The sequence below is a fragment of the Sus scrofa genome, chromosome 11, assembly GCF_000003025.6.
Source record: "Sus scrofa isolate TJ Tabasco breed Duroc chromosome 11, Sscrofa11.1, whole genome shotgun sequence".
NCBI lineage: Eukaryota > Metazoa > Chordata > Mammalia > Artiodactyla > Suidae > Sus > Sus scrofa.
The window spans coordinates 918095-942319 of NC_010453.5; the positions used below are offsets into that span (position 1 = coordinate 918095).

Below are 24225 nucleotides of genomic sequence, written 5' to 3' on the forward strand. Positions count from 1 at the left end.
CAGGTTTAGGGCCACCCACGTCCAAGCTCACCCAGATGACCCGACACAAAAGGCAGCAAAAGGGAGCAGGTTTTTCACCCCAAAACGTGCCGCCTTGTCACGAGGACAGCTTTGAGCTAAAGGCAGGACACTCTAGCCGGTTCAGCAAACCCAGGGAGACGGTCCTGGGACCTCCGATCCACACCCGGCCCTCTGGGGGGGGGGCACAGGTGACACGAGGACTTAACTGATGGGGGCGGGGCGGGGCTGATGGAGTGGCTCCGAGTCGAGGGCAGGAAGGCCCAGCTCTCTGGAGCGGAATCAGAATCTCAGCTGTTCAACACCTGGGTCGATGGAGTTCCCTGGTGGCCCTGGTGGCCACGCAGTCATGGCTGTGCTGAGGGTTCAGTCCCTGACCCGGGAACTTCCACATGCCATGGGCGCAGCCAAAAAAGAATGGGGGAAACAACCCACATGGGTAAGAAAGGTTTTCTGTAAAGGGCCAAAGAGTAGTAGTTTCGGCTTTGTGGCCACACGATGTCACTGTTACATATTTTTCTTTTTCCTTTTAATCCTTAAAAATGCAAAAACCGGAGTTCCCATCGTGGTGCAGTGGTTAACGAATCCGACTAGGAACCATGAGGTTGCTGGTTTGATCCCTGGCCTTGCTCATTGGGTTAATGATCTGGCATTGCCGTGAGCTGTGGTGTAGGTCGCAGACGCAGCTCGGATCCTGTGTTGCTGTGGCTCTGGCGTAGGCCGATGGCTACAGTTCCGATTCGACCCCTAGCCTGGGAACCTCCATATGCCGCGGGAGCGGCCCAAGAAATGGCAAAAAGATTAAAAAAAAGTAAAAAAAAAATTGCAAAAACCAACCATACACTAAGCACGCTGCCTGCTGGCCGGGTTCACCTGCCCGGATCCTGACACACCAAACACGGTCCTGACGGGATTCCTTTCGAATGAGCTGCTGCTTTAGCTCCCCTCTCCCTGCAGACAGGAGGGGTAGGGGTCAGGGGTCTCGGCCTCCAGGGCTAGGAGTTCCCTGGTGGCCCAGTGGTTAAAAACCTGATGTCAGCTGTGGCATCTGTTTGAGCCCTGGTCTGGGACTCCAGCATGTCACGGGGGTGGCAGAAAAACAAAAATCAAAACAGAAACCCTTCAGTGTGTGCCCAGTGCACAGAAGGTGCTCAGTCAGGATCTATGAATGAATGCAAGTAGGATGAAGCCAGGGGGGCAAATGCTTTTACTTCCAGCTCCCTGAGGATTTCTGGGGAAAAGGCACTGGTGTTTCCCCACAAGGTCTCCCTGAATCCCGGCTGCCACCGCCCCGGAGCCACACCCAGGCAGGAGGGACGGCTGAGCTCCCACCCCTCAAGGGTGGAGCACTCTGCAGCACCCAGTCTTGTAGAGCCTGCAGCTCCTCCCCAGATCTTGTCTTCCTCATCCCACCCCATCCCTCACTGGTTTCTCCCGGAAGCACTGACTTTTTTTTTTTTTTTTTTTTTTTCTTTTTAGGGCGGCACCTGCAGCATACGGAAGTTCCCAGGCTAGGGAGAGAATTGCAGCTGCAGCCGTGGGCCTGCACCACAGCCACGTCACCACAGGATCCAAGCTGCGTCTGTGACCTACACCACAGCTCCCGGCAACACCGGATCCTTAACCCACTGAGCAAGGCCAAGGATGAAACCTGCATCCTTATGGCTACAAGCCAGACTCGTTTCCACTGAGCCACAACAGGAACTCGGTGGAAGCACTTTCTAAACAAATCCCTGGCCTCTGATTCTGAGGCACCCAAGGTATGGCCAGCCCCGGGGACTGTCATGATCAGATATAGCAGAAAGCAACTGTGCTAAACGCCCAGAAGCTTGAAAAGTGGAACCACAAGGAGAAACTCCTCATAACGAGCAGGTATATTGGGAAAGAAGCAAACAGGACTTCTAAAGTGAATGTTTTATAAAATATATTTGATTTACAATGTTGTGCCAATTTCTGCTGTAGAGCCAAGTGACTCACGTAAACAGTAGGACTGTGTGTGTGTGTATATACAATATACATTCTTTTTTGTGTATTATTTGACATCGTGGTCTGTCCCAGGAGACTGGACCGAGATCCCTGTGTTATAAGTGTTAACATAAGCTCCGTGAATGGCTTATTTTTTTTTCTTTTAAAACATGTTTATTGAGCTTAGAGTTATGCCCAGAGCTGAAGGTGTTATGATGAACTAGATGAAGCCCTTGCTTTCACAAAGGATGGCACCTTGAGTCACAGGCCGGAGAGCCTGGCAGAGGGATTGGGAGAACTTGACTGGGAAAAATTGCTTCCTCGCTGCAAACTGCTCTGAGATTTTCTCCAGTATCTAATAGGCTCATTGGGAAGATTAAATGTATTAGTGCATATAAAGCACATAGAGCAGGGCCTTCTGCATGTCCCAGAGCCCACACTAGTAGTGAATGGCTTAGATAACAGCTTAGATACAGCTCAACTCGAATTAGTGACCCAGACACCCGAAGAACAAGTCCAGAAGGAACTGTGAAGATGGAAGATCGGTTTGGGGAACTGATAAAACTCTAACTTCTCTGGGGTTGGGGTTCTCACCTGTGACACAACAAAGCCGTGCTAGAGATGGAATTTCTCCATGCCTGCAGCCTGACATCATACCCTGTATTATTCAGTCTTTTCAAAAAGTCAGCGATAGGAGTTCCCATCGTGGCGCGGAGGAAACGAACCCGACTAGCGTCCCTGAGGACGCGGGTTCCATCCCTGGCCTCGCTCAGTGGGTTCGGGATCTGGCGTTGCCATGAGCTGCAGTGTAGGTCACAGGCGTGGCTTGGGTCTGATGCTGCTGTGGTTGTGGCGTAAGCCGGCAGCTGTAGCTCCAATTTGACCCTTAGCCTGGGAACCTCCAGATGCCGCAGGTGTAGCCTTAAAAAGCAAAACAAAACAAACCACAAAAAAGTAAATGATAAAAACTCTTATGTTACACAGAAATACAAATTCAAGTCAATGCTCTTGAGAGGTCCCATCATGGTGAAGTGGAAATGAATCCAACTTAGGAACCATGAGGTTACAAGTTCGATCCCTGGCCTCGCTCAGTGGGTTAAGGATCTGGCATTGCCATGAGCTGTGCTGTCGGTTGCAGATGTGGCTCGGATCTGGCGTTGCTGTGGCTGTGGTGTAGGCTGGAAGCTGTAGCTCCGATTTGACCCCTAGCCTGGGAACCTCCATATGCTGCAGGTGTGGCCCTAGAAAGCAACACCCCAAAGAAAGAGCCTAAGTGCCTAACAGGCCAGCCCTGGCAGCTCAGAGCTGTGACCAGTGGTGGCGTCTTAGGGAGACGGTCGAGAATCAGTTTGCTTCTTCTGGCCCCGTTTTGGCTTTTTTTCCTTTGGTCCCTGTTCTTTCTGGGATCATCCCCTAAAACTCCACCCTCTGCTCGCCCAGGGCTCAGCATTTGGTGAATTTCTCTCCTCTCTCTCGCCTCACAATAGTTATCGCAGTTAATTCTGGTCTGGGCAGACCAAGAGCTCAAAACCGGCCTCGGGACATCTGTTCCTGACGGGGAAGCCCGTGCAGCTCCAGCCCCACGACACAGAAGCTCATGAAGTCCCTCAGGCTGGAAGCCGAGCGTCTGCACTCAGTACCCCACTGCCCTCTCACGACCTCACCCTCAGTCCTGAGCCCCTTCCCCCCACCCCCCGAGCCGCTTCTGCCGTCTTAACCCCGTTCTCAACCATCCTGGCCTTCCTCAGCCCCCAGGCTGCGACAGCCCCCCAGCGAGAGGGACATGCAGGCGTGCCCGGCCCCGGGACACGGAAGACAAGACCGGCTGCGGCCGGTGCCCCCCGCCCCCGCAGACTCACCGGATGGTGTCCAGGGCGCCTGTCACCTGCTGCTGCTCGATGTCGTAGAGTTTCACGCGGAAGCCTCCGCTGGCGAAGAGCATCGCCCAGCTTCGCCCGATGAGGCCGCTGCAGGGAGAGAGGCCTCTGGTTAGTTGCAACAGCAGCCCTCGCCACTCCCGGCCCAGAAGGAGCCGCGTTTCCAGTTACACGGCATCTTATTTCTACACATCCATACCCGGAAAGGACATGTTTTGGCAGCTGTGTTTGTTTACAATGGTGCCAGGTGGGCGCTCCTGGGTCCTCCCTCCAGCACCAGGTCCAGGCCCCTCGAGGGGCACTGGCCACCGCTCCCATGCGGAGACGGACCCCGACTGCAGGGCGCCGGGCATCCAGGGAAAAGGGCCCCCGGGGGCCCTCTGGCCACTGGCTTGGGCAAGTCACCGAGCCTGAAGGACAGAGGCAGCGCCGCCCTCTCCTCCTCACACTACCGCCTCCCGCACTTGAGACGACGTTAAACTACACGTCTTACCCCTGCTAACGTCACCCCAAGACAGAGGCCTTTGTGTCCATCTCACAGGCGGGAAGACCGAGGCACAGGAGGGCCCGAACTACACAGGCTCCACATGCCCTGAGACAGACCAAGCGCACTGCCCTGAGAGCCCACTGTTCAAGAAGAGGAAAGAGAAAAAAGACAGGAACTCACAGGGACTTGTTCAAAAGGTCAGAACCGAACGCAGGGGAGTTCCCGCTGTAGTGCAGCGGCGAAGAACCCGGCATTGCCTCTGTGGTGGTGCCCGTTCCTTCCCCAGCCTGGTGCTGTGCGTTAAGCTTCGGGTGTTGCCGCACCATGGCTCGGATTCGATGCCTGGCCCGGGAGCTTCCTCGTGCCCTGGGCAGGGCCATTAAAAACAAAACGAATGCCAGGAGCACCGGGAGCATCATCTCCAAGGAAGCGTCCTCCCCGACGAGGCCTCCCTGAATCTGCAGGTGTCACCTGGACCCTCCGAGCGGCCTCCTGGGACAGGAGAACCGGCGCACATGGATGTGCCTGCTGTGGCCCACGTCGTCAGTGCAGCCCTGAGTTCCGACCACATTTCGGAAACAGGAACAAACTGAACCTGGAATACGGTCCATTGTCTTGGTTCCAAGAAACTAGGAGGGACTAAAACCCACTGGCTGCATCCACACATGGGGCAAATTATGGACAAGAAGATACAAAAAGACCAAAAACCCAACTGCCTCTTCTGGGCACCCCCCCCCAAAAGCAGGCGTGATCCCTGCACACAGCACCACCACGGGGGTGGGCAGACCCCCTAAGCCACCCCTGTGGCGCCACCCACGGATCCGCCTCCACCTTCACCGCATTTTAGGGGAACAGCTCACACCCCCTCAGAGACCAAGCAAGGGCACCTGTTGCTGCTGCAGGAGCCCCAGTAAAGCCTTGCCCGACTTTCTCCTCTGGCCTCAATTTCCACCGAAGAAAGGACTCCGTGTAGCACCAGGAACATGGCAACGCTGGCATTTCCCCCCAGACAGGTCCTACCTTAACCCGAGCCCAAGGCCTGAGGCCTGCGTAAACACTACACAGTGCATGTCTGCACACCAGGAACAGGGACGCGTGCTTTTTGGGGTGCTGAAGCTGTGGGGGCAGGATGTTCCACCCTAACTGCTGCCCTCAGTAAAGGTTGCCAAGTCTCCTGGAACTCATCACCCTCTCCTGAGGAATCAGAAATAAACTGCCTCTCTGATCGCAGCTCCTCCCCAGGAACGCGGAGCAGGAGAAGGGCCGAGAGACCCTAGAAGGACACAGGTTTGGACTCCGCGGGTCCCCTCAGGGGTTTTCAGATGGTAAACACTACAGGACGCACCTGGATCTGAGGCTTAGTTACCGCTGATGCTGAGGAACCACGGGTACGGAGGGCCGACTGTAAGTTATACTGGATTTTCCAATGCGAATGGACCCGCGAGTGGCTCGAGGGGCACCTGTACTGTCGGCTCCAAACGTCACTAAGCCTTTGTGGGGAGCTGGCAGGCCACCATTCCGAGGCCTAGCTGATAGACACTTGACCCCGGGACAAAAGGTGCAAGGCAAGCATGGCGCCCACACCCAGCACAAAGTGCACCTGTTTATATTCCTTCGCTAGGCAGCCACCCACCCACGTGCCTGGAGGGGACACAGACACACACAATTGCCCTGTCCGAGTAAATGCTGACCCAGAGCACACGCACCCTGCATACATGGGCTCTGAGGAGAGACCCAGACAAGGATGTGTTCTCAGGACCTGCTGTGACCAGGGCCAGGCAGGCAGGACCTCGGCAGCGGAGCCCGACAGACCTGGAGCCTCCCGGAAGGAGCGTCTAAGGATCAAGAGCAAGCGTGGAAAAGCGGGCGGATTGCTGTCATTGCCTGCCAACGGGAAGGGGCACAGAAACGCCTTTCTTTTCTTGTTTTTAAAATGAAAATAGCAGGAGTTTTAAAAGAGGGATGGGGGAGGTTCCGTCGTGGCGCAGTGATTAACGAATCCGACTAGGAACCACGAGGTTGCCGGTTGGATGCCTGGCCTTGCTCAGTGGGTTAAGGATCCGGCGTTGCCCTGAGCTGTGGTGTAGGTTGCAGACGCGGCTCGGATCCCGAGTTGCTGTGGCTCTGGAGTAGGCCGGCGGCTACAGCTCCGATTGGACCCCTAGCCTGGGAACTTCCATATGAAAGTTCAGAAAAAGGCAAAAAAAGAAAAAAAAAGAAAAGGATGGGAGCAAACCAGAAAACCGTGGACGGAAGTTAGACTGCCAACCTGACACACACGCTGCGGCAAACAGGGACCCCCCCCCCCCGGATCCGACGCCGTCGCCACCCCCAGGCGCGCATTCCCACCTCGCAATCCGATCTCAGGGCGGCAAACTGCACCCGCCGCACGTGACCCTCCCGCCGAGCCCCCGGGCGCCCATCCCTCCGACGAGAACACGCGGGTGCGGCCCCGGGGCCCGATAGCCCCTCACCCACTCGCAGTGCCCACCGACACCGTCCCTGCTCCGCCTGCCACCGCATCGCACGCAGCCTGGCTGTACCGGGAGCCAACTCGCCGCGCCTCGCCGTGCGCCCCGGCCCGCGCAGGTGGCGACCGGGCCACCCGCCTCCCTCGCGGGCGCGCAGGCTCGACCCCTTACCTGCCCACCACCGCCACCCCGTCGGCCGTCGAGGACGCTGACGACGCCATGGCCCGCACCGTGCCAGAGCCAACAGCTGCCGCGCGCGCCACCCGGGCACTGGCTCCGCCCGCGCCGAAGGGCGACAGGGCTCGGCGGGGCCTGGCCCGTGGGTGGGGCGCGGGCGGAGCCTCCACCTCTCCACGCCCCGCGCGCGCGCGCGCAGGGGCCCCGGGCCGGGCGGCGGGGGCGCGCCTTGTACTCGGGGCGGCGACGGAGGGGGGCGCGGGGAGCGGCCTGGCCCATCGGGCGCGCGCGGAACGTCCCCCTCCGCTCGCCCTGGAGCGCGCACGGGGGGGGGGGGCGGACCACGTGCTCCGGCCGCTGCGCGCTCCAGGAATTCGCTTTGCTTTGCTTGACTCCCCCACCACCACCCCGCGCCCCTAGAGTCATTGCACCGGGAGGGGCCACCTGCAGGCCAGGACCAGGCGCGACCCCTCAAAGACCCTCCAAAATTATCACTCGGGTTTCCTTCCCGTTTGAAGAGTTTAGCACCACTTCCGTCCACACGACCAGCGCAGGCGTAAGCCGAGGACCGACCCTGCTGAGTTCAGTTCATCATTCAGTTCTGGGAAGACCTGCCTCTCTCCGAGGGTGAGGCCGCGGCCCAGGAGCCTTGGGGCCGCAGAGGAAGCGCGGGTGGGCGGTCTGCCAGCCGAGGGCTGTGGGGCCGCCGCAGGGAGGGCCGCAGCGCGGAGCTGTGCTTCCTGCTCCGGGGCCCTGAGCTGCTTCTGTCCCCGAAGAAGGAAATGTCACCGTGCCACATCACACGTCCCGTGACAGCGTGTCCGCAGCGCACAAGCAGGGAAACGCCGGTCCTCCGGGTCAAGGCCCTTAGGCAGCGCTTGAGCGGCAACTCGGGTGGCAAACGGAGCCCCTCCTGTCTTCCCCGGTCGGGAGCAGAAAAGGGGTGTCTTACAGAGTCGGGTAACGGAGTGTCTGTACGCACCTGCATGTAGAGACACACTTGTATACTCCTCTACAGTATTTCTGTCACCTTGCACAAAATACCAGAATTTTTATTCGGAGGCATTTATGTATTTATTTATTTTTCTCTTTTTAGGGCTGCACCGCGGCATATGGAGGTTCCCAGGCCACTGGCCTACACCGAAGCCACAGCAACGCCAGATCCGAGCCGCATCTGCGACCTACCCCACAGCTCAGCAACGTCAGATCCTTAAGCTACTGAGCGAGGCCAGGGATCGAACCCGAGTCCTCAGGGATGCTAGTCAGATTCACTTCTGCTGAGCAGATACGGGACGACCTATGCTGAGGTATTTAGCTGAAGGACATGAGAATTTAGTTCACTCACAAGTGAGTCATTTGTGTCTGCTTTGTTTATAACCCCCAATCTGGAACGCCCCAGCCCTCCCTCATTTGACAAATGGAAACACAGTCTGTGGTGTGTCCTCAGTGGACGATGTAGAAACAAAACTGGCCACGAAAAGGCATCAACTACTGGTGTACAAAACGTGGCTGCATCCAGTGCGGCCTGCTCCTCGAGAGAAGCCAGACTCAGCCCCTGTGCTCTGTAGGCACTTCTGTATGAAGGGACAGAAGAGGCGCAGTGGCTGGCATAGAGAAGGGATCGGTGGTTGCCAGGAGCCGGGGGGCGGTGGGGGGTTCAGTACAGGAGAAAGGGGGGTGGAGAGAGAGAGGTGGAGTGCTTCCGGCTCCTGATTCGGGCGGTTGTTACACAGGCGTATAAATGAACCAAACTCGAACCAAACTCGGGAGCGGCCCGCTGGCACAGTGGGTTAGGGCTAAGGAAACGCCATCTCACTACAGCACTGCTGTGCTGTGGCTCAGGCTGGACTCCTGGCCCAGACACCCACATGCTAAAGGCACAGCCAAAACGAAAAACCTCCCTGAAATATGCACTTCAGTGAGTGCATGATATTATGTGTAAGTTATAAATACACACTTAACTAAAGTTGATTTGGGGAGAGTAGGATTTTGGATGACTGCTGTCCCTGAAGAATGTTTGGTTTAGAATAAAAAACAGCCCACACACAGCTTGGTTAGCCGAGATGCTGGATGTGGGTAAACATGCAGCACATAGTAGGTCAGCGAGGTAGCAGCTGTGGTGTTCTTCTGAGCCGGGACGGACATGGCGACTGTGCGGTCATGTGTTTCTTCTTCTTTCCATCTGCGTGTGTCTGTGTGTGTGTGTCTGATGTTTTCCCTCCCCCTTTCCCGTATCTTGTGTAAGCGTTGTTGGTAGTGTGTAATTATAACTGAATTATAATTTAGTCATTAGCTCGCAAATATTCGGGTGAAACGTCACAAATGAGACACAGACACCCAAAGGGTGGCTGAGGGTGACAAAGCACTTCTCTGTCTTCCGTTTGGGGCGCAAGGAAGAGCATCTCCACAGGGCAGAGAAGGGCACCGGAGGGGACCACAGGGCCGTGAGCATGTGGCAGCAGATGTCGCCTGTGTGTCGAAGGGGGTTTAGACTCTGCCTGTTCAGCTGTTGTCTCCACTCCAGCTCCACCCTCCTGGAGTCTGATCTGTGATGCTGACGTTGGCCCCTGTGAGGTCCTGCCCCCCCGGGGCACCCGGGACGAGACGCAGGCCGAGGGGGAATTTATGTGCTCATCCCGTTAGTGTCCCAAACAACTGCACTTGTGGCCTAAGGTGGCTCCTTCTCCACCTTCTTGGCCCCCCAGGCACCGCTCTCTCACCCCCCTGGGGGGGATCAGCCTGGGCTGCCTGGGCCCCTCCTTAGAAAGGCTGGTTCCCCGAACCCTCTGCATCCCCAGCAGCAGGGCCCTCCTGCTCAGCTGTGAAACCTTAGCAGTGCTGGGCTCGGCCCAAGAACGATAACCGTAATTCTCCACGTCGCATGAGAAACCTGTGGTTTCTGCTTTTCAGACTGGCCTTTTGAGCTGTGTGCATGTTGGAAGCCGGGGTTTATGAGTTGATTCTCTCAGAATCCAGGTGGTCTGAAATCCATGTGCATCTACAGAGAGGTTTTCACACGCCCTTCCTGGTGATGGTTTCAGTGTGGCATCGCCAACGTGTTTTCTCTTCTTTAACTAGTTTAATTGAAATCATCTTGATATGCCTCGGCCATACATTTCTGAGGCTCTAATCTGTCTTTGGAAGTTCAGCCTGTATAGCCCGAGACTCAGTATGAGAGAAAAGCCTGTGGTTCGGAAGAGGAAGCTGTTAACTCGATCCAGTTAAAATTGCACCCAGCACATGAAAGTGTGTGGATTCTGTTCTGTTTTTTGGGTTTTGTCTTGGCTGCACTTGAGGCACATGGAAGTTCCAGGCGAGGGATCAAACGTGCGCCACAGCAGCAACCCAGGCCACTGCCGTGACAGTGCTGGGTCCTTACCGGGCTGTGCCACAGGAGAGCTCCGTGTAGGTTATGATCTCATTAGAAGTTAAATGTTCTTAGTTAGGTAGTTAAATGTGCGTTTGCACAGCCAAAACTTCCTTATTGCAAATCTGACACGTATAAGCAAGTATTCGGACCTTGAAAATGGGCCAGATGATGACTGAATGAAACTTGAAATCGATTTCAGCAGCTGAATTCCTTATGTACCTTCACTCACTTCATAAATGGATGGATTTCTCTCCATCCTTTTGTCCTTTAGTAATTAAACATCACCAGCAAGGAAAGGCAAGCAGTTAGAAGTTTGCCAGTTTGGATGCCAACACTGCAAGCTGAAATATTCTTATAAAACCATACAAAACAGGAATCACAGGTGACTCCGGAGACCAGACTTCCTGGGACATGTTCTAAGGACAAAAAGCACTACAGAGAAAATCTTGAGTCTTATCTTGTAGTTTTATTTTTCGCATAATATCATATTGCTATTCTTTTTTGTAAATGACCATTGGTTTTGTTTTTTGGCCGTGCCTTAGGCATGTGGTAATTCTGAGGCCAGGCATCCGACTGGGCCACAGCAGTGACAACGCCAGGTCCTTCATTTGCTGAGCCCCAGGGAGCGCTATGATTTGGACAGTGTTTAATATGAAATCTTGCTAATTTTTTTCATGGTTTTGGAACGTCTGAGAGAACTTTAGAATCACTTTAGGGGAGTTCCCGTTTGGGCTTAGCAGTAACAAACCCGACACTCTCCCTGAGAACGTGGGTTCAATCCCTGGCCTCACTCAGTTAAGAATCTGGCATTGCCCAAGGAGCAGCACAGGTCGTAGATGGAGCTTGGATCTGGTGTGGCTGTGGCTGTGGCTGTTGGTGTAGGGCAGCAGCCACAGCTCTGATTCGGCCCCTAGCCTGGGAACTTCCTTATGCCGCTGGTGAACCCGTAAAAAGCAAAAAAAAAAAAAAAAAAAAAAGGCAGCTGCAAGCCTTAATTACTGTGCTTGAGGAAAAAAGAAGAGCCTGCCCCCAGCCTAAAGGAAGCAAGCAGAGCTGGGCAGAAGGGGCCAGGTCAGCACCGAAGTCTTGCAGACAGAGCGCAGATCTTGAACCCAGGGCCAGCCTCCACCCACCCCAGGGCAGTCAGGGCCAGGTGCACACAGCCAGCATCCTTCCGGGCGGGCAAACTAGCCAGGCGGAGATGCTGGCCACCTGTGCACCTCCAGGAAGCTCCTAAGGTGAGGGGGGCCATGGCCCAGGGACTCGAAGGAGGTCACTGCACGGCAAACGGGGGGCCAGTGCGGTGAACCGAAGCCTGGGGCCTGGCGGCACCTGCTTGGTCGCAGCCTGGGAAGCTCCACTTCTTGCTCATTTGCATGCGCGGAGGCGCACAGCGGGGGGGTGGCGAGAGGGCCTCAGCCCAGGACCCTTCTCCTTCCGCGACCCCCGCCTGCAGAGAGGCTGCGGGCTGAGGGGGGTGGAAACTGCGCAGGACTCCGTGGGCGCGCGCCTTCCGGTTGGTTGGCCCGGGAGAGGCCAGGCCCTTGTCGATAGAGGAGCCGGCCCTGCTGTGGGGCCCGCAGGCGGCGAGGGGTCCTAAGCGCTGCGATGCCGGCTGCATCTAGCCCACAGATTTGGAGTTTGTTGACATGCAATTTTTTCACATTGCGCTTGTGTTTCTGGGGACAGAGCCACAGCTCGCTTGTATATTGCCGGGCGAGTCACCTGCAGGAGTGACTGGGAAGGGCTCTCCCGCCCTCCAGCGCGGACGTGGGGGGCCTCGTGAGGGGACCCACGTGTATTGGGTCGAGGAGGGCGAGAGCCGTGACGTATGAGTCCTTCCTACTTACAGGATCGTGTGTACCCGCCCTTCCAGGGGCCAGGGAAGCTGAATTACAATAACGATCATCTTAGGTTTTATTCTACAAGCACCTTTGTTAAGAAACGCTTCGTGGAGTTCCCGTCGTGGCTCAGTGGTTAACGAATCCGACTAGGAACCATGAGGTTGCCCGTTCCATCCCCGGCCTTGCTCAGGGGGTTAAGGATCCGTGTTGCCGTGAGCTGTGGTGTAGGTTGTAGATTCCGCTCGGATCCCGCGTTGCTGTGGCCCTGGTGTAGGCCAGTGGCTACAGCTCCGATTCGACCCCTAGCCTGGGAACCTCCATATGCCGAGGGAGCGGCCCAAAGAAATAGCAAAAAGACAAAAAAAAAAAAAAAAACAAGGAAAAGAAAAGAAATGCTTTGTGTGTGTAGCCGTCCGTTAAGATGTAAACTTGCTAAGGCTAAGGGCCATGCCTCCTTTTTTCTCACAAGCACAGGAGAGGCGGACTCCGTACTCCCGGGAGAAAGCTCGCGCCTGCTTCTTCCCCAAAGTGAAGGAAGGCGTCCTCCTTCCCCCACTGCCTGGGTTCGTTTCCTCAGTTCAGTGTGACCATTAGATTGGCTCCCCTCCCGCACACAATGCAAAAACAAACCCACAGGCCTCAAAACCAAATCCAGAGGGCCTGGGAGTTCCCATGGTGGCCCAGCAGAAGGAATCTGACTAGCATCCATGAGGACGTAGGTTCGATCCCTGGCCTCGCTCAGTGGGTTAAGGATCCAGCATGGCCGCTAGGTGAGCTGCGGTGTAGGTCGCAGACGCAGCTTGGATCTGGCGTTGCTGTGCTTGTGGCCTAGGCCAGTGGCTACATCTCCGTTTGGCCCACTAGTCTGGGAACTTCCATATGCCTCTGGTGGGGCTCTAAAAAAGACAAGAAAAAAAAAAAAAAAAAAAAAAAGGAAGGGGAATTGGCACAACATCGTAAATCTACTATATCTTCACTTAAAAAATAAAAAGGGAAGGGCAAATGAATTGTCATGTCCTTCAATCAATGCACCACCAGAGAGGCCTGAGTTCTTGTCGACAACAAATGAGTTAAACATACAGCAAAGTGATCAGAAACTTTTTTCCTGTACAATCTCTTTCTCCTCAAAATCACAGTAGTTTCGATATATGGGGGGGGGGCAGGGGAACCAAAGACTGAAGATGGTTTATATTGGGGGGGCGGGCTTTGGGGGCGACAGAAAGATGTACCTCAAAACTGAAGGATTTCTTCCTTTTTCCAGAATCACTTGTATCCCATGGTCCCACGAGGCCGGGGCAGCTTGGATGGCGCTGCTCTTCATGCCCCATGGCACAGGTGCGGACATCCTGTTAACAGTGAGTGGGCATTTCGGAAGCTGGAATTTCAAAATATAGCCTTGATGATTCTTTTCCTTTTCTCACCTGTTAAACGATTCATTTTCACTAATAATAGAGGGTTGATTTTATACAGAATCTAGACCAAGTGATAACCCTCTCACACCTCTGGGGGAACGAGGAACAAATTTCCTCTCACTCAAGACACAATATTCCCAACTGCAGAAAACCGTCGTGCTACGTTGATGTTTTAGAAGCAGATGCTTTACTGCCATCTTCTGGAAAATCATTTTCATTTTTATTATCCATACCCAGTCTGTGACACTTTTGTATCAGAGCACCCTTGGCTACCTATAACTCCCTATTTTGTGAAAAACGTTCCTCCTGGTGCAGGGCGCAACCGGTACAGGCGCACGGGCGGCGGCCGTGGCGACTGCAATCCTGCCTCGGCAGGTCCACGGCTTGAATGTGACTCGGGCCTGAGGGACCGTGGCTCCTGGTCAGAAACGTGGGATTCCACAGCCCTCGTAGTCCCTGTGGTCTCTTCCAGGTGTTCTCCGGATTCACTCAGAGGATGTCAGAGAAGGCTCTTACCTCTGTCTGAGCTCGGGACGCGGGGGTGGTGGGCCTGGGCCGCGTCAGGGAACCCGAGATGGAGGAGTTCCCGCCGTGGCGCAGTGGTTAACGAATCCCACCAGGAACCATGAGGTTGCGGGTTCGATCCCTGGCCTCGCTCCGTAGGTTAAGGATCCAGCGTGGCCGTGAGCTGTGGTGCAGGTCGCAGACGTGGCTTGGATCCCGCGTTGCTGTGGCTGGGGTGTAGACCAGCGGCTATGACTCCCATTCAACCCCTAGCCTGGGAACTTCCATGTGCCTCGGGAGCGGCCCTAGAAATGGCAAAAAGACAAAAAAAAAAAAAAAAAAAAAAAGAACTTGAGATGGAGAAGCTCAGTGTGAGAAATCAAGGAAGACGTGGGTCTAGTCCAGCAGGAGGAGTGTCAGTTAAGCAGGCAGGACAAGTAGGACCTTCCCCATGAGTGACCCTGGACCTTCCTTCCTGGGCTTTTAGAGAAAGCGCTTAGATCTCCCCTCAGGGTCATTACTGATAGAGACACACTTGCCGACAAGAAGGATTCTTCCGGCCTTAGGTAACGTTCAGCAGTTTTACATGGGAGCCACCTCAAAAAGACAAAAACCAGACCACTCCCCTGTTCCTCTGATTTAAACAAACTCACCCAAACACAAGCCAAAGAGAAGGAAGCCCAACGATGTCTGCATGAAGTGACAGTTTGTTCTTCGTAAGGAGAGTTTGGAGGGACCCATGCAAATACAGCGTAATTCACTTCCCAGCATTCTCTGTTGTATTGTTACAGATATTTAGAAGAATATCTGTAACATTACCTCCCGCGGCATATGGAGGTTCCCAGGCCAGGGGTCGAATCAGAGCTGCAGCTGCCGGCCTACACCACAGGCACAGCAACTCGGGATGCAAGCCACGTCTGCAACCTACTCCACAGCTCACAGCAACGCCGGATCCTTAACCCACTGAGCAAGGCCGGGGATCGAACCCGAAACCTCATGGATTCTGGTCGGGTTCATTACTGCTGCGCCACGAAGGGAATTGCCTGTACTTGATTCAAATTGAATTGATTTGCTTTCATTTTGAATAGTCCTCTGCGGTTAATAGTGCCCCTGTCACAGAGGGCAGCCTTTCCGCCAGCCCGGAGCCCCGTGTTTCTGGCTTATCCATTAGTGAGACGCCTGCAGAGGGATGAATGCGTGCCTGTTACTGTTAGACCCTGTGCACGGCCGACACGGGTCCATGCAGATCTTTACTCAGTTCCAGGCCGTCCAATACCGTGTACAAGAGTCTGTCTTCTCCAGGGGTCTGGGTCGTTGGAGCACACTTGTGTTTTTTCGTGATTTGGGATGAACAAGTGGGAGTTCCCTTTGGATTGAATAAAAGTGATGGGTTTTTTGCAAACCACATTCCAGCCTTCACTGCCCCTCCGTTGGAGTTGAAAAGCTAAATTCACATCTATTATCATGAAACTGATTTCATTACCGCTTCATGCACGTAGAAAAAAATTGACCTGTCCTACGAGGGAAGAAGGCTTTTTACAAGCAAGCGCTCCTGAAAGCAGGGAAAGGAAAGCCAGGGGGAAGGAAATTACCCTGCACCCACACCACACAGACTGCCCTTTCAGACCTGGCTGCGGGAGGCTCCAGTGGGCACTGCCGCGCAGGACCAGGCTGCAAGGCTTTCTGAAGAGACCCTTTCATCTGGTCCTGCTTTGCTCCAGGCACGACCGGGGGCTCCTTGGGCTGCGATCAGAGCGAGCCTCAGTTCTCCTTTTCGTAGTTTCCATCCATAAACATTATCCAAACATTTGTTAGTATTTTTCCACTTTTCTTCCTCCCCGCGGGGTCATCAACCGTGTCCTTTCAGACTGCACCCAGTCTTCTTACCTTAAATCTGGGGCATCCCACTGACTTTTAAGAGTGATAAATTTGTGTAAAGGGATATTTTACTTCGGAACTTAACTGTGCATTAACACTAAGGAAATTTCCCTCAGCGATAGCTCTGCAATGACCTGATTTGAGTATTTTTTTCTACAATGTCTAATTGTCTTTTTATAGTTGAAAAGCTAAGCAAGGAAAAAAAATCTTCTACCCAACCTTGGGGATGCCAAGAACTATAAGGATTGGCCCTTGTTGATGGAAATAATAAATAATCTGTCACTGGAATAGACTAGAAAAGAGTTTATGTGAGCCAGACTGAAGACTAGAGGCCAGGAGGCACGGGTTCCTGGAGGCTTACAAAGGCCAAAAGTGCAAACTTACATAAGTTGTTTGTGAAGAATTATAATTGGAGCTGGCCAGAAGTAGGGGTGCTGGTGAAGCAAGGACTGGTCCAGGTCTGGAATGGTTACACAGTTACACAGGGAAGATCTTGAGGCCGCAAGGGTGCAGCTGCCAGCTCTTGGCAGGTACTGTTTAGAGAAGGGCTGGGGCAGGTGTCCTTGAGTCTTGACACAGCTCAGAAAACTCAGGGTCTCGGTGCGGCAGGAGCGTGTCTGCAGCCACATCCACCGTGGCCGCCGGCCTCCACCCAGATGCCTGAACCCCAGTTACTCCTTGTTGGTTCCACATGCCTCCGTTTCCTCCGTGGTTAACGCAGATGCACAGCGCACGTGTGACAGGCCCCAAAACAGGTGGTTCTGGCGGGCGTCACATGCACATTCAGTCGTGTGCAGGCAGCGTGACTTCTCCGTTCCTTGGCTCCCGCCTCCAGAAGCTCACTCGGGCGGTGTCAGGGATGCCTGTGACGGTAGCACGGGAGGCAGGCGGCAGCGCAGACCTGGCCGCTTCCAAAGGGACCACTGGGGCTTCCTGATCCCGAGTCAGCAAGGACAGCCGAGGCTGGCGACCCCGCAGCACCTCGCTTCTGTGACAAAGACCGCGTCCTGAGCAGCACAGGGCTGTGCCTCCACCGCGCCTGCCCACCTGCCCAGCTAGCTGGACTCGAAGCTCAGTCACCCCGGACCCCAGCTTCTGATCCAAACCGGTTCCTGGCTTGATAGTGAATTTGTGCTCACTGCTCCGTCTGTGCCCCCAGGGTCTCTGTTTCTCCTCCGCAAAGAGCATGGCTCTGAGTGATGCCTGCAAGATCACAGCCAAAGGGCCAAAGCCAGCAGGGTAGACACTCAAATTTTGCTTATACCTAGAAAGTGGTAAATAATTGTCAGAAGTCCCTCTGAAATCCCCAGTTAACTGAAGCCTTTCGGACGGGGGTCTTTTTTTTCAGGCCCACCCACAGCATATGGAGGTTCCTGAGCTAGGGGTCGAAGCAGAGCTACAGCTGCCGGCCTACACCGCACCAGATCCAAGCTGCATCTGCGACCCACACCACAGCTCACGACAACGCCTGATCCTTAACCCACTGAGCGAGGCCAGGGATCAAACCTGCGTCCTCACGGATACTAGTCAGACTCATTTCTGCTGAGCCACGACAGGAACCCCTGAGGTTTTTTTTTTTTTTTTTTTTTTTAACGGGAAAACTCTCATTTTGGGATAGAAAATTAAAAAGAGAATTGAAGAATTATGAGAAATGTAAATAAATCTACATGTATACACAAATCAATTATTAGGCTCTTCTTTTTTGTATACATTAAGAACTTTTGGGAGTTCCCGTCGTGGCGCAGTGGTTAACGAATCTGACTAGGAACCATGAGGTTGCGGGTTCGATCCCTGGCCTTGCTCAGTGGTTAAGGATCTGGTGTGGCTGTGAGCTGTGGTATAGGTGGCAGAGACGGCTTGGATCTGGTGTGGCTGTGGCTGTGGTGTAGGCCAGCGGCTGTAGCTCCAATTCGATCTCTAGCCTGAGAACCTCCATATCTGGCGGGTGCGGCCCTAAAAAGGAAAAAAATAAAAGGGTAAGAAGAGGTAGGACAGCCACGCTGAGTGCCGACTAGCACACGAGTGACTCTGTGGCCGATACCGCTCACTTTGTTTTTCCGTGTACCTTCGAGTGAGGTTACTTTACCATCAGGTCAAGAGCTTGCCCTTTTCATCCTTTAAAAGTCATGGCGCTGCGTAGCCATTGCTCTCTTGACTAATCCCTCTTTGGGAAGCAACACGCAATAAAATTAAGGGTGGCGCTTGAGTGAGGACTCCCTGGTTATGAATGAAGGTCGGGTTCCTCTGAGCTTGGTTTATTCCTCTGCCCCTGGGCTGGGGGGCGGGGTAGGTACAGCTTGAAATGCCGCCAGCGGTCTGGCACCTTACCTTTTGATTTCAACCAGCTCATGCCTGGGTTTCTGTGGTGCGAATGGACAGAGAGTAATTCACAGTCCAATGCGCATTTATTTGAGAACAGATTGAAATTATTGGCAGGTTCAGGTTAAACTGTAACTTGCAAGTTAGAAATCCTGCGAGGCTCAGCACAGACTGAGGACACTGCTGAGCCACCACTTAGGGTCTCCGGATCCTCGCTAAAGGCCATGACGGTGATTTCGGTGGCCTTGGATGGTGTCAGTTGGAGAAAGAGTGCTTTTCAGATTAAGGTTTATCTGTTTCGAGTAGGAGGTTCTGCAGGGAGGCAGAACTGTCCCTTCGATGTGGAAGGTACAAAATTAAGCCTCCTCTTTTTCTTGCACATTTCAACCCAAAGGGAACCCCTGATAAAACCCCCGTTGCGGTAGTACCAGGCGCTGCCCTGTCACACAGAGAATTAAAGATTTAAAAGAGGGTGTGGACCTTCCTGGACTGTGTTTTCACACCCTGAGAGTGGTTTTCCTCCGAGGAAGCAGGAAAAGATGATAGGTTTTACTGCTCGTGTCCTTAGCCTCAGGAAAGAACGGGTCTCAGCTATTTAAAAGATGAAGTGAAAAAAGTTCACTCTACATATTCAGGCTGATTAGCTTTTAGGATTAAAAAAAAAATTACCAAGATAAGTGTCACATATTTCACAGGCAATGACCGCATTTCATGGTGTTTTTCTGGGCAGAAGAGTTGAAAGGTTTTCACAGCGTCTAATAAATCACTTATTAGATAAACCAAGTTTTGCCAAGCTGGGTGGGAAGGCAGTGGTGTGGGGTGAACTTCCAACAATAAACAGTAGCTGCAGAACTCTGTCATAAGCCCTGAGAGATGGGGCACGTGCAGGGTGGTATGGCCGCACTCTTAGGACCTCTGGCAGCGGCAGAGCAACAGGAACTAACATCCCACTAAATATCCATGAGGATGCGGGTTCCATCCCTGGCCTCACTCAGTGGGTCGGGGATCCCAGATTGCTGTGAACTGTGGTGTAGGTCACAGATGTGGCTCAGATCCTGCTTGCTGTGCCTGGGGTGTAGGCCAGCGGCTGCAGCTCCCATTCCACCCCTAGCCTGGGAACTTCCATATACCGTAGGTATGGTCCTTAAAAGGGAAAAAACAAAAACAAAACCCAGGAGCTAACATACACCGCGTGTTAGGGACTGAATAGTCCCCAGATTCAGATGCGGCAGCCCTGCCCACCCCCACCCCCCACCCTCCCGGCCAGGCCCTCGGAATAACAGTATTTGGAGAGAAGGCCTTTAAAGAGGGATTCAGTTGAAAGAGGGCCCAGGGTGCGTCTGAATCCAGTCAGTCCTGAGAAGATTAGGACACACCGTCCCCGGGGTGCCCGTGCAGAGGGAGACCACGGAAAGGGGTAGCCAGGCCGAGGAGGGGCCTCGGAGGAAGCCAAGCCTGCCCACACCTTGATCTTGAACTTCAGCCTCCAGAACCTTGAGAAATAACTCTCCATTTTTAAACCACCCAGTGTGTGGAACGTGTCAGGGCTGCCCCAGCAACCATGACTCGGAAACGCGGGAGGTCAGGACAGAGCGTAGCCAGGCTCAGAGATCGGTAGGAAGGACCCTCAGGAGGAGAGAAGTGTGTTGTAAAGGCCTGGAGGTGGCAGAGCGCGACAGTGATACCTTCCCGACGTGAATCCCGACTCGAACGAAGGATGGCCAGGACACGCATGCCCGTGAGGAGGGCACACGCAGCGGAGGTGTCATGGACACGTGCTATGTGCCCAGCATCCGACACCCTTTGTGTTTTAGGGGAATCTGAAAACAGGTGGGAGGAGGCTTAGGGGAGCAGGTCCCCTCCCTCTGAGCTCCCTGGAAGGCAGCACAGCCGGCTCCTGTTGTGTCTGGGGCTTGACTTGTGAGGGAGGCAGCTAAAGGGCAGGACAGAAATGGCTCACAGTGGCTGTGATGGAGACCAAGGTCTAGAAGACAGCTGTGTGACACGTGGCCACCGGCAGAGAGGCAGGTGTCAAGGTACTGAGGTGACAGGTGCCTGCAGCAGCAGGCCACCTTGGAGCAACCTGTCCTGCTTTGCTTGGGATTTTTCCTGGTTTTACAATGAAAATCCGCATCAGTCCTGAGAAGACTAGGAGAGCCCCCCCCCGACTTAGGTAGGCAGATTGCCAGGGGCGGGGGGGGGGGGCGAGTGGGGAGGTGGCTGTGTCTGACCTCCCTGAACCTCTGCCATTTTTTCCAAACCATGTCCCTTAGCCTCTCTGACAATTCCGAATTACCTGTTATCTTTCCCCCAAATCCCTTTTCTGTTCTTTCTTTCTTTTTTTTTTTTTTTTTTTTGCCTTTTGGCCATTACTAGGGCCGCACCCTCTGCATATAGAGGTTTCCAGGCTAGGGGTCTAATCGGAGCTGTAGCCACTGGCCTATGCCAGAGCCACAGCAACGCGGGACCCGAGCCACGTCTGCAACCTACACCACAGCTCATGGCAACTCGGGATCCTTAACCCACTGAGCAAGGCCAGGGATTGAACCCGCAACCTCATGGTTCCTAGTCGGATTCGTTAACCACTGAACCACGGCGGGAACTCCCCAAATCCCATTTCTGCTTAAGTTAGCAAGAGTTGGTTTTCTTTGGCTGCCACAAAGAATGCTGAGTCTTGACTCCTGAAGGGCCGTGAGGAGTTTAGACCTTGTCTAGAGGTCAAGGCACTGCGGGGAGAGCGCACAGAATGTTCCGAGCAGAGGCTAAGGTGGGCAGATCTCACTTAGGGCCAGGCGTTGAGAACAGCTGGAGTGAGAGCAAGATAGACGGAGAGAAAGCAGTGGGAAAAGCCTGCATGTTAAGGAAACCCGAGGGAGGGCGAGAGCGGAGGGCTGCCAGCCGGGCGGTGGGAGGGATGGGGGGCACCGAACAGCGAGCGGCCGGCACATCGCGGTGCCCCTGCGCCCGCGCGGGAACCAGCCCGCAAAGCCCGCCCCGCCCGCGGGCTGGAGGCACTTGCTCCCGGCTGCCGGCCGCTGCCCGCGAGCCAAGGCCAGAGGCTCGGGCCCCACGAAGCGCCCACGACTCGGAGACGGCAGGTCTCCGGGGCCCCTCCCGCCCCTCCCGCCCGGTCCCACCCAGAACCGCGCGGGCTGCTTCTCTCCCGTTGTCCGCAGGGGCCCCGCGCCCGGGCTGCGGGTCGGCCGGCGAGTCGCCCGCGTGGCCGGGGCGCACCTTCCCCTACGAGCTCAGCTCCGCGCCGCCGCCCGCCCGCCCGCTCTACAGGCATCACCTCCAAAACTAAACTCCCCAAACGGGGTCTCGTCCGGCCTTGTGCCTCCCAGCAAACGACGCGGGCTTTGGCCCCAGCGCCTGCGCCAACCGCGGGAGGCACCTCCCATCCACCCGCCTCAGCGCGTGATTGCTGGTCCTGGGCGCTCGGTACCCAACCCTCCTCGGGCTCTTCTCGAGGCACCAGGCTGTGGTCCCCCGCAAAAGATCTCTGTTCTCTCTGGAGCTTAGTAGTTTGGTAATATGAGTCATGTGACCTAAATTCCCGGTCTGGCAAGGTAGGCCTGTGCTCAAGAAGCAGTCGCTTCAGGGGGTGCCTATTGCGGTGAGGCATCCATGAGGATGAGGGTTCGATCCCTGGCCTCAGCTCAGTGGGTGGGGGATCTGGGGTTGCCGAGAGCTGTGGTGTAGGTCGCAGGCACGGCCTGGATCCCGTGTTGCTGTGGCTGTGGTGGAGGCCGGCAGCTGTAGCTCTGATTGGACCTCTGGCCTGGGAACCTCCATATGCCCTGACTGTGGCCCTGAAAGAGCAGAAGAGAAAATAGAGTAGTCGCTTCATTACACGATTTAAAATGAAGGAGGAGGTCTCTGGTGGCCTAGAAATTAAGGATCTGGTGTCATCACTGCTGTGGCTCCGGTTCAATCCCTGGCCCAGGAATTTCCACGTGCCTCTGAGTGTGGCCTAAAAAATAATAAATAAATAAATAAAATAAAATGATTGACTGGTGCAAGTAACTATCGTACTTGACAATCAAGACGAAAGGAAATTGAATTTGTTTAAAATTAAAAAAAAAAAAATCTAGGTGTTCCTGTCGTGGCGCAGTGGAAACGAATCAGACTAGGACCCGTGAGGTTGTGGGTTCGATCCCTGGCCTCGCTCAGTGGGTAAAGACTTGGGTGCTGCCTTGAGCTGTGGTGTAGGTTGCAGATGGGGCTCAGATTCTGCGTTGCTGTGGCTGTGGTGTAGGCTGGCAGCTGCAGCTCTGATTCCACCCCTAGCCTGGGAACCTCCATATGGCGTGGGTGTGGCCCTTAAAAAAAAATCAATAGACCTGGCCGTTTATAGCCTGGAGATCCAAAGAGATAATGGAAATTGTTTCTGTTATTGAAATGCAGTAACTTGAAACTGTTTGCTCATTAATTGCTCAAAATATGCCCTGAACAGTTGCTTTGAGCCAGGCACTGCAGCCAGCTGCTGTCCAGAGCTGTGTAAGACTCCCTCCCCCATTTCCAAGCTGACAAGGTCTCCCGACAGCTGGCAGAAGGGACCCAGTCAGACACTGAGCACCTTATTGTTCACAGGGTGGAAGCAGCCTGAACCTCACACTCCCTCCCCACGTGCCTCCCCAGTCCCTGGAGGTAGCCCAGGGTTTTGCTGCACAGGCAGTGACTTAGTGTCACAGCTGAGGAACCCTAAGCTTAGGAAATCACAGTCTTTTTCTTCCTTTTTTTAGGGCTGCACCCACGGCTTTTGGAGGTTCCCAGGCCAGGGGTGGAATCGGAGCTACAGCTGCCTGTTTACACCACAGTCACAGCAACTGGGCATCCCAGGGGAGTCTGCGACCTACACCACAGCTCCTGGCAATGCCAGATCCTTAACCCACTGAGCGAGGCCAGGGATCAAACCCACACCTCATGGTTCCTAGTCGGATTCATTTCTGCTGTGCCACAATGGGAACTCTTTTTTTTTTAAACAGTAAGTTATTTAAACAACAACACTTGACTTGAAGGGAAAACCATCTAGGATTCATGTCTTTTAGAGGAATTTATCCCTGCTTAAAGATGGGTTACCCTACATATAACAGCTGCATACAAAGAAGGGATAAAGTTCTCCTTGGTTTTACAATGATAAATGAAACACTTAACATTCTCCAATCGAACAAGATATGCAAGGGCTTTTATGTTGTTCTTTTTTTCGTTAAGCAGTGAGAGCAAAATAACTTACCGGAACATAAGGATAACTGAATGAGCATGCCACTAATGGAGAAAGGGGGTATTTTCACAGAACCAGTATTTTTCCCTATCCCGTCTCCATTCGTTGTCAGTCAAAACACACCACTGATCATTCTGTTAAAAAAAAAAAAAAAGCAGTATGCTTGTGCACACACCCGTTAGTTTATGTACAATAAAGGAATGGGGAAGGGGAAAAATGAAAGAATAGAGAAACCTATACTGCAGTAGTAAAAACTGGTGTAAAATTTGTTGTTAGAAACAGTGCAACAGGTGGGTGAGCACAGAGAAGCCGTCTGTTTATCGAAGGTAGAAGCAAAGCAGTGATACACACTCAAAAGAGGCATGCAGGTGTGGGCATCCCCTTAGTGAGGCGGGCACCAGCAAGGTGATTGATTGATTGATTGATTGATTTTTAAATTTTTATTTATTTATTTATTTTTGTCTTTTCTAGGGCTGCTCCCAGGGCATGTGGAGGTTCCCAGGCTAGGGGTCCAATCAGGGCTGTAGCCGCCGGCCTACACCACAGCCACAGCAACTCGGGATCCGAGCCACGTCTGTGACCCACACCGCAGCTCATGGCAACGCCGGATCCTTAACCCACTGAGCAAGGCCAGGGATCGAACCTGCAATCTCATGATTCCTAGTCAGATTCACTAAGC

At 54.1% G+C, this 24225-nt stretch overlaps 1 protein-coding gene and 1 long non-coding RNA gene across 5 annotated transcripts in view; both read right to left on the bottom strand.

Moving 5' to 3' along the window:
* CRYL1 (crystallin lambda 1) overlaps window positions 1-7755 on the bottom strand; it is an 80379-nt gene extending 72624 nt beyond the window's left edge. The window contains exons 1-2 of one of the 4 annotated variants that reach the window (XM_021065155.1): window positions 7611-7755; window positions 3843-3950 (exon numbers count right to left, since the gene is read on the bottom strand). In XM_021065155.1, coding sequence (XP_020920814.1) covers window positions 3843-3925 — 83 coding nt within the window. In that variant the 5' untranslated portion in view covers window positions 3926-3950; window positions 7611-7755. 4 annotated transcript variants of the gene reach the window in all.
* On the bottom strand, window positions 16395-19321 carry LOC110255788. The gene is made up of 2 exons (XR_002336591.1): window positions 18332-19321; window positions 16395-17267 (listed from the first exon to the last, which is right to left on the bottom strand). It is a non-coding gene; the product is annotated as an uncharacterized LOC110255788 (long non-coding RNA).